Raw genomic sequence first — 13,616 nt, 5'->3', positions numbered from 1 at the left:
CATCTGTTTTACACATCTTTATTGTTTGGATCTGATCGAGTTCCATCCAAAGACCATTCAAGATCCCGTAATACTCTGTTACGGAAAGGGAGCCCTGTTTTGTATTAAATATCCTNTTCTNNATATCATAGGTAGCAGCAAGATCCTTTTTTAAAGAAAAAGTACTTTGTAAATCATCCCATATTTCTTTTGCGGAAGAGTGAAACATATAATTTTTCCTTACTTCTGGAGTCATGGATTGCCACATCCAAGTCATAATTAAAGAATCTTCTCTATCCCACATTGAAAAATGTTTGTCATCTGGTGTTGGTCCTCCTCCATCTATATGATCAAGTTTGGATCGACTCTTGAGAATCCTTAAAATAAATTGACTCCATTGTAAGTAATTCTGACCATCCAACCACGAGGTACTTCCTATATTTGGTAAGTCAGTGGGTACCTCCAAAGGAATACTCTTTTCTTCAGACATCCCGTATTCAAGGAAAAAAAGGGCAAAAACTTCAAACTCAGATCTACTCAAATAAAGGCCAAACGGGTCGTCACCAACCCAAGGAACAGAATCAGGAGGCTCCGGCGACCCTTCTGTGGCGGCGACAGCGAGTGGGTGTCACCGGAAAAACAGGAGCAAAACGTAAAAGTCAGAGTCAGATCTGCTCAAATACAGCCAAAACTAGTCGTCACCGACCCTAGGAACGGACTCAGGGGGCTCCGGCGACCCTGTCTGTGGCGGCGGCGGCGGCGAGTGGGTCTCGCCGGAGGTGGGTGCGTGGGCTACACGCACCGGTGATGGTGGCGGCGCGTGGCGGCTCCGTTCGAGGAGCGACTTCTAGCTCTGTGATTGTCGGTGTTGGGCGCACCTTTCTTCCCTATCGACGACCCCGACCGGCGACGGTGGCAGCGGCGGTGGTTGGACAGTGGCGGCGGTACGCTTCTTGCAGCAGAATCTAGCCCCTAAGATCAGGAGCTCTGACACCAAGTTGAAAATGAGACTTATTATTATTTTCAAATCATAAAAAATACATTCTCAAACCTTCTATTTGTAATAATCTAGTTCTCTTAAAAAGGGAAATAGGAAAACTAGGAAACCTAGGGAAAATAAAATAAAATAAAATATTATGTATCTATTTCCTCTAATTAGGAAGATTCTACAGATATTATCCTAGATTACAACAAATATCTTTAACAATATACAAAATGTCTATTGAGTATGTTAGTGCCACATGGATCCGATTGTGGCACAGACACTTCATGGAACCATGTCAACCTATTCAGGTTGTCTAAATGGTCTTTATGATTTTAAAGAACTTTTATCATTTGCTGTCCTTGCCAAGGAATTGGAGAATCCTCGTTGTTTTGCTAACTTTGTATGGTTTATCTGTAGAGTACTCCTAGGTTTGGATTACATTTTAGGATCCCCATCTGCCCTCACTATGTCTACTACTTGGTCTTCTTTGCTTTGCATTCCTTCTAAACCAACCACTGAATCACAATTAATCCAACCTCGATCTCACAAGGAGGATAACACAGTCGCTATCACAATAACGGTGATCATTGGTCATGGTTCAAGTGTGACCATTGCAGCAAAATTTGTCACACCATTGATTTGCTTTGCATGGTTGACCACCTAAAACAACTCATGCAGTAAACTTTGGCTCTTTTTGATTCTATTATGTAGTCTGCTCCTGCAAAATATGTAACATACTACCAACAATTTCCATGGATGGTACGGGGATCGTTAGGCCTTTGGTTCCATTGCTTCTGTTGCACACACTAGTTATTCTTTTGCTGATATCTCTCACTCTTTGGGCTTAAGGGCTCTCAATTCTGAGGCCATTGGTTAATAAGTCAGTTCACAACACTTTCCTTTCAAAAATAATTTTGTTGGTCGATATAGTCTGAAAGGAATTGGAAGGCCAAAGTAAAATTTACTTTCTGTCTGCATTTGAAGTTTCTTCCAATATACAAAACAGTTGTTATTAATATACTGTCTTTTTTATTTAACTATTTATGTATGAATTTGGATTGATGTCTTGATTTTTGCTTAAAATGGAAAAACCTTGAGTTTTATGAAGGAACTATCAAATAATATTTTCTTCTTAGTAGTGTATTTTGAGGGGAGCGGCATGGCTGGGTGTGGTTTACTAATTAAGGGCTGTCAGTTAGTTCTTACACTATCTCATCGTGTTATAGCTTGCAGGATGAGATGTTTCAAAAGTTCAATTTTGATACTGAATGGGCAGTAAGACTTATCTCAAAGATTACAAATGATGAGGATCTGCCAATTGAGGGTGATGCCATTGTAAAGCAGGTTATTATCTATTTATTATTTAAATTATTATATTGATAAGTAAATATTTGGTCTAAGAAGAATTTAGGGTGTTTAATAGTTTTCTTGTTTTAGTTTTTAAAAGTAATTTTATGAAATAGTTTTCAAAAACTAAGAACTAATTTCTAGATTGTGGGAATGGGTCAAAATGATGGGATAGTGCAAAGAAGTACATGAAAACCGAAAGTTGAAAACCAAAATAACTTCAAAGAATTTCTAGTTTTTTATTTTAACAACTGAAAGAAGTATGACTTCTGAAAACTACTTTCAGAAGCTATTCTTATCAAACGATTTTTTTTTTCTTCAGAATCAGAAATTTTTTTCAAGAATAGGAACAAATAGGCCCTTAACTCTGCTTTTCTCCCCTTTTCTTTCTTTTTCATGATAAATTTCTTCTTTATTAACTAATAGAATAAAATATTGATTTTTCTTCTATTTACATACCTTCTTTGTGGTCTCTTTTCCCATCTTTTTTTTTTCTTGTGTCTGGCTGCTGTGCTTAATGAGTTTCATATTTCCAATGCTAACTGGGACACAACATGTTTACAGCTTTTGGCGCTGCAAATCAATGCAGAAAAATTCTTCTTTGGCATAAGGAAGAACCTCGTTGAGTTTGATGAAGTATTGGAGGTATGTTTCGACTACTAAGAGATGTTTAAAAAATACACATTCCAGAGGTTATGCAATTAGTTAGATGTTGTCTACAGTATAACAAGTTATGACTTCTGTTGTGATATTCTATATTGATTCAACTACGTAAAGCTGGAATTAGGAATACTTTCTGGAATGAAATAGACTTTTATTCCATGCAAACCTTTGTTCAAGTATTAAGAATAACTTGCAAGAATATCAGTAGTGGTCAATAGCACACAATAGCACTCCAATCACAGTCCACTAGAAACAAAGAAAATGAAGTTGATAAACGAATGAAGGTGCTAAAAAAGGTCAAATTGAATGAAGATGTGATCTCACGTAGGAAACAAAATGATAAGAATTACAAGAAAAAAAAAAGGAGGAAGAAAACAAGTATAAAAAGAGATCAAATTTTAAATTTGAAATTCAAATTGAGCCTTTGGGGATATTAAGGCAAGGAAGAGTGTTGAGAATATATGCCTAAATATCTGGAAAATGAACTAGCTTTTAGGAGATTATTTTTAATGTTTCAATTTTTAAACATTTTTAGATAAAAGAAAGCTATTAGATTATAAGATATTGTTAGTATTTGATATTTTGTTACACTTTCACTTTCTATATGAAGAGTCCATGAATAAAATATTGTTGGAGCTCCTTCACATAATATATCTTTCATCCTTCTAAATTATTTTTTCTAAATATAAAAGCTAACATTATTAGTTATATATTAAACTATTATAAAACTATGAACACATTGCACTACTTACGAGAAATGCTAACACTTTTTTAATACACTTCTATTGACTTCTATTGATTTAAATTTATTAGAAATCACAATGTCTAGGGTCTCAGTTATTTACTGAGTCTGACTCATCATTTTGTAGATTTTAATCAATTTTAACCAATAGTAGAAAGTGTGATAGACAGATCGTGTAGCTAAGCACTCCCATTAAGAATATAGAAAAAAATATTAATACATAATTATAACTATGTATTAGAGACACTCATATAACACATAATAATATATGAATATAACTAAATTTATGAATAAAAAGTTGTAATGATTAAGTAGAATTAACATAATAATAATAGGAAAGAATATAAAATATTATATAAAGTTTGTTTTAAGTTATTGAACAGACTAATAGTTTGTACAAGTTACACAATTATTATTTAATCTCTCTCTCACACATGCACGACAGGATACCTTGTGTCAAGAAAATTCCCTTTACACCAGTTAATAACTTTTTATAATCAATCTAATAGTCAAATCATTGACATTTTCTTTGTGTTATTGAGTATGTCAATTTTGACCTAAATTGGACATTTGTAGGTATGATATGATTGAGAAAGAGAATGACTTTTATTATTTTCAATCATGTCATAGAAAGATATAAAGCTAGATTGGTGCCAGAAGGATATACCAAAACTTATGAGATTGACTATGAGGAGATGTTTGCCCCATGGCAAAGGTCCTGAAAAACACAATAAGTTGAGAAAAATGTTACTGAACAATTTAAATCCTTTGTGAGTTTTTGCACAAAGATAAGACTATTGGCTAATTGTGGAACATGTAAAACATCCTTTAATACAATACATGAGTCCAAAATTATATTCCCAAAGCCGCATATAAGTATACCCTGACCATACGCAACTGTAATAAGTTGTTCTCTATTTCTTTTACCATGAGTCGAAGGACACACGAAAATGTATCATATGATCAGTTGCTCCTGAAACAAGAACCCAAATACCTTGAGACACATGACCAATAGTATTGAGACAAATCTTACCTTTCATGGACAAAGTACATGATCTAGAGGACTTACTCATTGATTCAACCATTGCTTTCAAGCGCTCGAGTTCCTCCCTATAAGCTTTCATATCAAAATTTGGTGGTGGTAATGTACTAGATTGATTGGTGGTTTCCTATTCTGAGCAACATACCCGCTATTGTTTCCCATGTGCTCAAGAACATTATTTCTTCCATGGAGTTTGAAGCATGTTTCCTTGGTATGTCCAGATCTTTTACAGTATGAACAATAATCTCCACGATTACTTTTTTCAAATGACTTTCCCCCAGCATTTGTTCCCTTGTGGACTCCCTTTTTGGTTGTCATGGCATGTGTTGGAGATCCCCCCATCAAGTTGGTTTTTAATTTCATATTCTATTTCACAATTATTAACATGTGTAGGTTCAAAAGTTTGCACTTGGTGTCAATTGAATCGGCAAATTGCAATCAACTATCGAATACAATGATAGTATTATATTCTCTGAAAATAAAACAGATATAGGGTTTCACACATTGTTAGAAGTCGTATATCGACTAAAGATCAAGTTAATTTAGAGTATATATGTAGGTGCAAACCTCATTTTACAAGCTGGTTTTGTAGGGTTGAGTTAGGCTTAAAGTCTACTTCTTATTAACATGGTATCAAAGTCATGAGTTAGAGCTTATCTTAGCGAGATTCGTGTTTGTTGGGCATACCATTTCACCTGCTATCGAACCATCCACTAATGTCTAATTCCACGCACGAGATGTATGTACCTCTATATGAGGGTGTGTTGGAAGTCCCATATCGACTAGAGATTAGGTCAATTTAGAGTATATATGTGGGTGCAAACCTCACCTTACAAGCTAGTTTTGTGGGTTGACAAAACTAGCTTAACATACATTTTCCTTGGCACACTCTTTCACTTGATTTCATTTTGCTTCTTCTTGCCAAACCCCTGAAAATGAATCTACAGAAATTGATAAAATGAATTAGTACAAACCAAATACTTTGAAAATGAGAAAAATAGTTTATTCCAAAGGAATCACATAGATTGGCAATGGAGAAACAAACGAGCACAATATTAGATTCAGATCTACATGACATATATATCAGCATAGAGAAAGAAATATGGGCCATCTAACCTGCAGAATGTCATTAGTATTGATAAAAGAATGTTTTGACCATAGAAGAAGCTTTAGAATTCAAAGTTGGCACATTCAATGCAAAGATTCACCTTTTGGGAGAGTGTTTGAGAAACTAAAAGTAATATTGGAAAAAGAACAGTAGAATTGTTCCATATTCTCATACAAGATAAACCAATAAAGGAGCACGGTCAAATAAGGCAAAAAGGGGCTGGAGTTTATTAGCTTATCTATCATATTGGCTTCTTAAAAATATGGAAATTGCAGGAGCATACAGAATCATGTTTAATAAACAAATATTTGATAGGAGAATTGTGAGCAGTAATGGACAAAGAAATCTAAGGGATATCAGTCTGTTTATTCTCCCAAAATATAATTTTTGTGCCATCTCCTATTTATTCAGTAATCAGAATAATAAAATTAAAATATTGTTGAGAAATACATTTCTGACAACTTATGTGAGTCACATTCATAAATGTTTAACTCTATATATGTGCGTGTGTGTCATTGAGTAAAATTTTGGCCACTTATATAGAACAGAATTGTGGAATTTATCTTCAAGTATGTAAAATCATTATCAACTAATTTGTTTTTGTATTATTATTGTATAAGGTGCAACGAAAGCATGTTTATGATCTAAGGCAATTAATCTTAACAGGAGATGATGAAAGCTGTTCCCAACACATACTCCAGTGAGTGCCTTTAAATTGTCATTGTTGCTGTTAGGTTTAAGCACTTATATGATGAGTAATTTAAGCTATTATTGCTGCCTTGTAGGTGACTGTAAAGTATTAGTTAGCTCTAAATTAGATGATTCTGTTTTGTAATTAATATAGCTCATGGTTGGACCTAGAGTTTCATTGTTAGCTTTCTTCTAAATCTCTAGTGCCTACCATTTGATAATGTCTATCAAGTATTATTGGAATGCCGCCTTGATTGTGGTTACCCTTAACCTACCTCTGTTGTAGCATCTTTGGTGGCCTCAATTGAAACATCAAAAGCAGTGTTTAGTTCCATATCAACTAGAGACATGACATAAATATAGCTTATAAAACTAGAACACTTCTCATTTTGTAAAGTTTTGTGGAGTTTAATTAAGCCTTAAGTTTGACTTCTATGATGGAATCAAGTCTTATTCTAGATCCACTGTTGGCCACCTACATTGCCACACTCTAGGCTTGTAGACTAAGTGTATGTGTGGGTGGATGGAGAGGGTTGGAAAGCTGCCTTAATTGTGGTCACTCTGGTCCAGTCTTAGATGCAGCCTCTTTGGGAGTTGCATTAATGGTAATCTCACGAGTGGTGTTTGATCTAACATCAACTAGAAATATGGATTAAATACAGCATATAAAACTTGTCCTGTCTTCACATTACAAGCTAGACTCTTGAGTACAAATTCTGTGGGGGATGATGAATCATGTTCTGTCAGGGAACCTTCAAGTTCTGGTGTTATTGATACTGGTCATAGTAGGACAAATCACTTTTGTCATTTTAATCTTTAGCTATATTTCAGGTTCATTTATTTTTAGGTTAAATTTTAATGTCTCTTGTCTTTTATTCTATTTGTTCAAACATTTTGGCATTTTGATGTCTTATTGTTGTACTATTCAATATTAGGATGAAATTCATTTGAGGTATGGTCAGACTCAATCTTTCCAGCTAAATGTCTATTCCGAGTCTTTATCATTTCTTTGGAGCATGAATAATTTCAGTTCTTGATATGTATCACTAACCTGGCCTGAAACAGATATTTCTTGTGTACTTGTTTTTGGTACTATCATAATTATAATTTCCTGTATTCGTTGAAAATCTAAGTTCTAACCCTACTCTACTAATTATAATTTACCTTCGTATTCTGAGTTGGGGCTCAATAAGTAATATAAAATTTGATTAGTTCTATAAGATACAAAAGAGTTAGCTTCTTGGACCTTTTCTTTCTGCTTTAAAGTTATAACATATATGATCTTGACCTGCGTCTAGAAACTGATGCTGAGTTAGCTTGGGTTTTTTACTTACAAGGGTGTTGACTGCAATAGGAGTCATTGACTTTTGTTTACCTATTTGTGATTGAGGTTTATTCTTATGTAGTTATATTTTCTTCTCTACTGCTTTCCTCCCTTCTTTCTTTGATTTGTGTGTACTGCATATAGGTACATGCAAGCAGTGGTTGACGAGATCGTCTTCAATAATATTGATCCGGTGAAGGTGGTTCAGCTTTTCCTATAGCATTTTGAATATTTCTTATCCACCCATTCCTTTAATCTATTGTTTTGAATGGATTTTACAGCATCCACGTAGCTGGGGTTTGAGCAAGCTCTTGAAAGAGTTTGTGACTGTTGGTGGAAAGCTGTTGCATGGTAGGCTTATTTGCTACAACTAAGCCCTTTCACCTGCACGAATATATCAACCTCTTTAACTTTCTGTGTTTGGCTAAATCAACTTTTACTTATGACACGCTGAAATGGTTTTTGGCAGAATCTTTTGAAGGAATTAGTGATCACACTTTGCTAAATTCACTTGGGCTACTAAATGATGCAAGTTCAGTTGATATTGTAAACTTTTCTCTTCCAAATTTGCCAGCGCCTCCAAATGCCTTCAGGGGAATACGCAGGAAGAGCTCGTCATTAAGACGATGGCTTGCTATTTGCACAGATGATTTAATTGGGTAAACTACTTAATTTACTGTGGATTATAGAAGTTTAATGGAGTTCTAATAGTCACTAATCGTAAGCATATTGTAGGAATGGGAAGTATCAAACCACTTCTAATCTTCTTCGCAAGTATCTTGGAGATTTTTTAATTGCTTCATATTTACATGTTGTTGAAGAGTCTGGTTATGATGAGACACATGCAAAGGAAATTGAGGTAAGATATTCTATTCAACTATTTTTTCTTGTAATTGAACATTTTGTTGCCTGCCTTATATTTACTAACGTAAATAATAGCTTCAATCGTACAGAAAGTTGTGTTGTGTTAGTACCATAAACGGATTATTTCATTTCAGTGCAATTGCATTCAAAGATTTCGAAACCAATAACAAACAATAAAACATGATACTTCATCAGGTCCGATCCTTGATGTAAGGGACTTATACAATCACATGGACCAATAAAAATAATTAATTCAGTTGATTTTGTTGAATTTTTAAAACAATGTACCAAATTTACTCTTATTATGGATAACTTTTAAAATTCTCTTCTCATTCTTTATTAACAAAAAAACACATTCTTAATATTTATTAGGGACAAAGATAGAACAGAAATCTAATGCTTCGTAGATACTATAAAATGCCTTGTAAAAGGGACTATCAATTACCTTTAAACTTTTATATTAAGGATCAGCGGGAGTATGTTCAATGGTAGGATTAATCATAAATACTTCTAGCAGAAGCAAATTAAGAGAAAATTTGAAATGAATAAGCTAAAAACTTATTTATGCACAAGTTAATTTGTAAAACTTTTTCGAGTTTCTCTAAAATCTGATTTTTAACTTTTGCATAACTTAAGCGTTTGGTAAAACCTATTTCATTTTTTTAAGTGTTTCAAGATAGTTTTTGCAAACAGACCCTATGTACTATCAGCTACAACTAGGCAATGAAAATTGAAAATAGATTCTAGAGAACCATTTTGATATAATGACCTAGGAAAGGAATAACATAGAGCCCATAGAACAATAGTTTGCCTTAAGTTAAGAGGAAATGAGCTGAGTGTGCCTAATGTTTTACTCCATTTTCTCATCAGTATTACCATCTGTTTTTCCATCCTAAACATCCACACTCAAACACAATGAAATTTTTATTTTTGACAGTTACTTAGACATATTAGATTTACAAAGCTATGATCCAAAATCTGTACTGTAGGGAAATGATACTGCAATAGTAATCATACCGGCCTACATAGTCATTGCCTATCCTTTAAAGTAGAAAAGGAAATATTGAGTCTTACTGCAGTAATGATGAATAAAATCATCCCAATGGTTGTCAGTAATTAGTATTAGATTCTGTTTTTTACTCTGATGAATGCTCCTCCCTTTCTATTGATTCAAGGGGATCTGTACATGAACATTTTTCTAATTTGGAGAACCTTTGATGCGTTTTGTACAAATGGTAAATTTTGCATTGATACCATATACAGTATAAGATTGTTTTCTATTATCTGTTTTGGCTCACTCTATTCTAGTTGCTGTTTGTTCCCCCATCTCTGTGGAGTTTTCAGTTTCTCTATCTTAAAAAAAGTAAAATATTTTTTACATCTAATATTTTTTTAACTACAGAGAGCTGTTCTTTTGCAAACTCTTGATTGTTTCTGGAGAGATCATCTTGTAAACATGAATAGGCTCAGCTCTGCGGTAATATGTCCTTTTTTGCTCTCATAAATATTTTGGCTTTCTTGCCAGCTAAGGCTTATCTCAGACTTATGGCAGGTGAACATTAGGAGCTTTGGCCATAGAAATCCTCTTGAAGAGTATAAAATTGATGGTTGTCGGTTTTTTATCTCAATGCTAAGTGCCACTCGGAGGTTAACTGTAGAAGCACTGCTGCGGTATTGGACATCTCCAATGGAATCTGATGAACTATTTTTATCATGAAATTGATAATTCAAGAAAATTCTGCAAGGCCAATTTTTTGCACAATGCTATTGGTGTTTCAATTAGTCAGTTGGTTTACGTGGTGTAGATGCGAAAAAGTTACAGGGCTTTTGGAGCACAGGTTCCTTCATCTCCCAGCAGTGTTATCCTTCAGCTTTATCAAAATTACAAGGAATATATACCTTGAAATGAGCGTACACCTTTACATAGGTATCACGGGATAAAGAAGTTTAATATCTGCGTTGCTTGAGGCTTGGAGAACGGTATTAACTTTTTCCCCCTTCCCCTTTTTGACAGGCGAAGTAATCAAAGGAGCCGATCCTATTTATTTGAGTGCTTTTGCTTAGTTTACATGATTAAAATGAGGTTTGCATGATGGACTGATGGTGCCAAGAGTTTAGCAACAGCTGTGCCTAATACGACGAGCAAATATCCTTCCCATCCAAATTGTTCTTCCAAAAAGAACACGAAGCTATTCAAGTTATGCACAATCCAGCATGATATTTTATCTGACATTGGTCATTATGGATCATGTTTAGTACTAACGGAAGTCGTAGTGGATCATGTTTTATCCCGGAGAGTTTATACAAAAAAGTACAGAATGTAAAATATTAAGCATATATAATGTTTAATGTAATGAATTACATTTGTAGTTCATTCATTTTTCTTTTGAAAATTATCTCTTCCTGCGCTACAGCTAGAAGAGGGCGTCTTTTGTATCCCTGTTCTAAGCCATTTTTATCTTTAAAAAGTAACCCAGCTGATTGTTGCGTTCTAGCTTGGACTGCATATGATATTAGTGATACCTTTCTATTTGCACTCCTGTAATTTGTTTTTCCATTTTATTCTTTTATAATCAAAAACTTATTTTAGACTTTTAAATCGTACAATCCAAACGCCAAAAATGATTTAGATTGGTAATCTGGAAGTTAATAACTTTTAAATTACAAAATGTGAAAATTATTTTTTACTTTTAGGTTACACAATTTGAAAATCATTTTGACTTCTAAATTTTGTAATACAAATACTATATTTTACAGAAGAAAAAACAATGACTTTCCGATTATGAAAACTTTTTAATTGTATAACTCGATTTATTTTTTATTTTTATTGTACAGTACAAAAAGGACAAAATGAGAAGTTTATTTATATGGGATGCGGGAAAAAAAAATTATGTTGCAGGAAGAAACTGACCAGATAGAGATGTAGGAAATATTGTATTACGCTTTTTCCATTATTTATTATGGGAACTTGTCCGTAGTGATGAATAAAAATTGAAAATCAAAGTTATGCACAACTGTAAACGTAAGAGAAATGTGTAGCAATATCACAACAACTTCAAAACATTTATAAATTTATTTTTGACTTCGTTATTCTTTTGAAAATATCAGAATAATTATTTTTACCTGGTAAATGTATATTGATTTTTCAAAACATTGTCTCGTATTATTTCATTTTCAGAAAAATTATCCTTTAATATGGTTTGTATGAGCTCACTAATTGAAGTAGAGTAGGTGACAGCGATGGTGATGTAGCTTGCACTAAAGTGGAGGCCGGGTGATTAATTGAGTAGAGAGAAATAGAAGTGAAATCGATTAAAATGCAATAATTTTAAAAGGGTGTGTGGGCTTGTTGATAGGATAAGGCCTGGGTTCATAGTGTTGCAATGAAAGTCTTTAATTGCATGAAGTTGGTTCATGCTACTGACATCTCTGTGTCTAACTTATTCGGCTGTTTGTTTTTGGTTTGGCGTACATGGCAAAGCATCAAAACGGATAAGCAAGAATGTGTTGGTGATGAAATTGTATAGAAGATGCAATTAATGGTGAGATGAAGTAGGTGGTAGCATCTTGAATAATTTTGTTTAGGGGATATGCTTCGTCTTCAATCGCATTTCTTTCGTGAATAGCGCTGTCCTCATTATGCTTTTGTGGTGGCAAGTGGCTACTGCTATGCTATATTATGACACATGACATGCTTCTGCTCACTCCCTTCTATACCATTTCTTATTTCTGCCAATCACTCGCTCATACCCTGACTTAAGTTGCCCCACAAATTCTACATCATAATTTCATTTTAATTACTCTAAATCTATTATGATCCTAACCAATGACCATAGACTAGAACCTCCAATGACCATAGACTAGAACCTCCTGCTACTCTTTATGGCATAATTACCTATCTCTATATGAAATGAGGTTATTGAGAGTGTCAGGATCATTCCTAAATCTAGAAACCCCTACTTCAATACATAACACAACAATCAACTTAGGATATTCCTCCTTAAAAATTCCTTTCTCACATGATACTTGAAATTCATACTACACACTTTACTTGAACATCATCATCACATCATCACTTTGATCATATAATCTCATACATACTTATACATCATTCACAATAAATAGAAATGTAATTCCAATCCATAAGAAGACAAGAACAAAAAGAATAAAACACTCCTTTGACTAGTCACTTAGCAACCAAGATCACTGAGTAACCACAGAGTCATCTCGCTCAACGACCCCACTCGTTGAGGGAATACAAAGGCAGTGGTCCCAGACCCCAACCCACTCGCTCATCGACCCAGTCCGCTGAGCGAATAAAACTTCCAGTGCTCCCAAACTTCAACCTTTTACTCAACGATCCCTCTTGCTGTGCGAGAGCAGAGACAGTGGTTCAGATCCCCCAACTCAGTCGCTCAGCGACCCAACTCGTTGAGCGAAAACCTGAGACAGTGGCCCAAACCCCTTGACCTCTCATTGAGTGCTTCCACTCGCTCAATGAGTCTGCATAATTCTGCAACACGAAAAGTGTAGAATTATCACCCCAAACCACTCTTGACCAATTGAATATATTTTTCCCAACTTCTAACTCTCCTAGATTATTTTATGTACCTAATTATACTTAACTAAGTGTGTCTAAACCCTTCTAACATCAATCTAAGCAAGTAGCCTCAAGATCTTATCCAAAAACTTACAAAAACTCAACCTATAGACCCAAATTGAATCATACCATTTGTGATACAATTTCAAGCAACTTAGGGACTCAAATAAGTCCCAAATGACTTACCTAAACTCCTCAAACTGCCATTTGCACACACAGAACCCCTATTTCACATTTTCACTAGTTCACTTCCTAAAAGCAAGTTCTAAACC

The 13,616-nt window shown here is 34.4% G+C and overlaps 1 protein-coding gene across 2 annotated transcripts in view; it reads left to right on the top strand.

Annotated features, from left to right (window-relative positions):
* LOC106761839 (protein translocase subunit SECA2, chloroplastic) overlaps positions 1-11,137 on the top strand; it is a 40,853-nt gene extending 29,716 nt beyond the window's left edge. For both annotated transcript variants that reach the window (XM_014645406.2, XM_022780617.1), the window contains 10 exons: positions 2,191-2,308; positions 2,876-2,956; positions 6,487-6,566; positions 8,025-8,079; positions 8,162-8,231; positions 8,350-8,539; positions 8,616-8,739; positions 10,147-10,221; positions 10,297-10,671; positions 10,759-11,137. In XM_014645406.2, the coding sequence (XP_014500892.1) occupies positions 2,191-2,308; positions 2,876-2,956; positions 6,487-6,566; positions 8,025-8,079; positions 8,162-8,231; positions 8,350-8,539; positions 8,616-8,739; positions 10,147-10,221; positions 10,297-10,461 (958 nt within the window). In that variant the 3' untranslated portion in view covers positions 10,462-10,671; positions 10,759-11,137. The remainder of the gene's footprint in view (positions 1-2,190; positions 2,309-2,875; positions 2,957-6,486; positions 6,567-8,024; positions 8,080-8,161; positions 8,232-8,349; positions 8,540-8,615; positions 8,740-10,146; positions 10,222-10,296; positions 10,672-10,758) is intronic.
* The last annotated feature ends 2,479 nt before the right edge of the window (positions 11,138-13,616 follow it).

Source organism: Vigna radiata, chromosome 5, assembly GCF_000741045.1.
Source record: "Vigna radiata var. radiata cultivar VC1973A chromosome 5, Vradiata_ver6, whole genome shotgun sequence".
Lineage (NCBI taxonomy): Eukaryota > Viridiplantae > Streptophyta > Magnoliopsida > Fabales > Fabaceae > Vigna > Vigna radiata.
The sequence above is the reverse complement of the archived record's forward strand: the minus strand, read 5'-3'. Positions and strand labels throughout refer to the sequence as shown.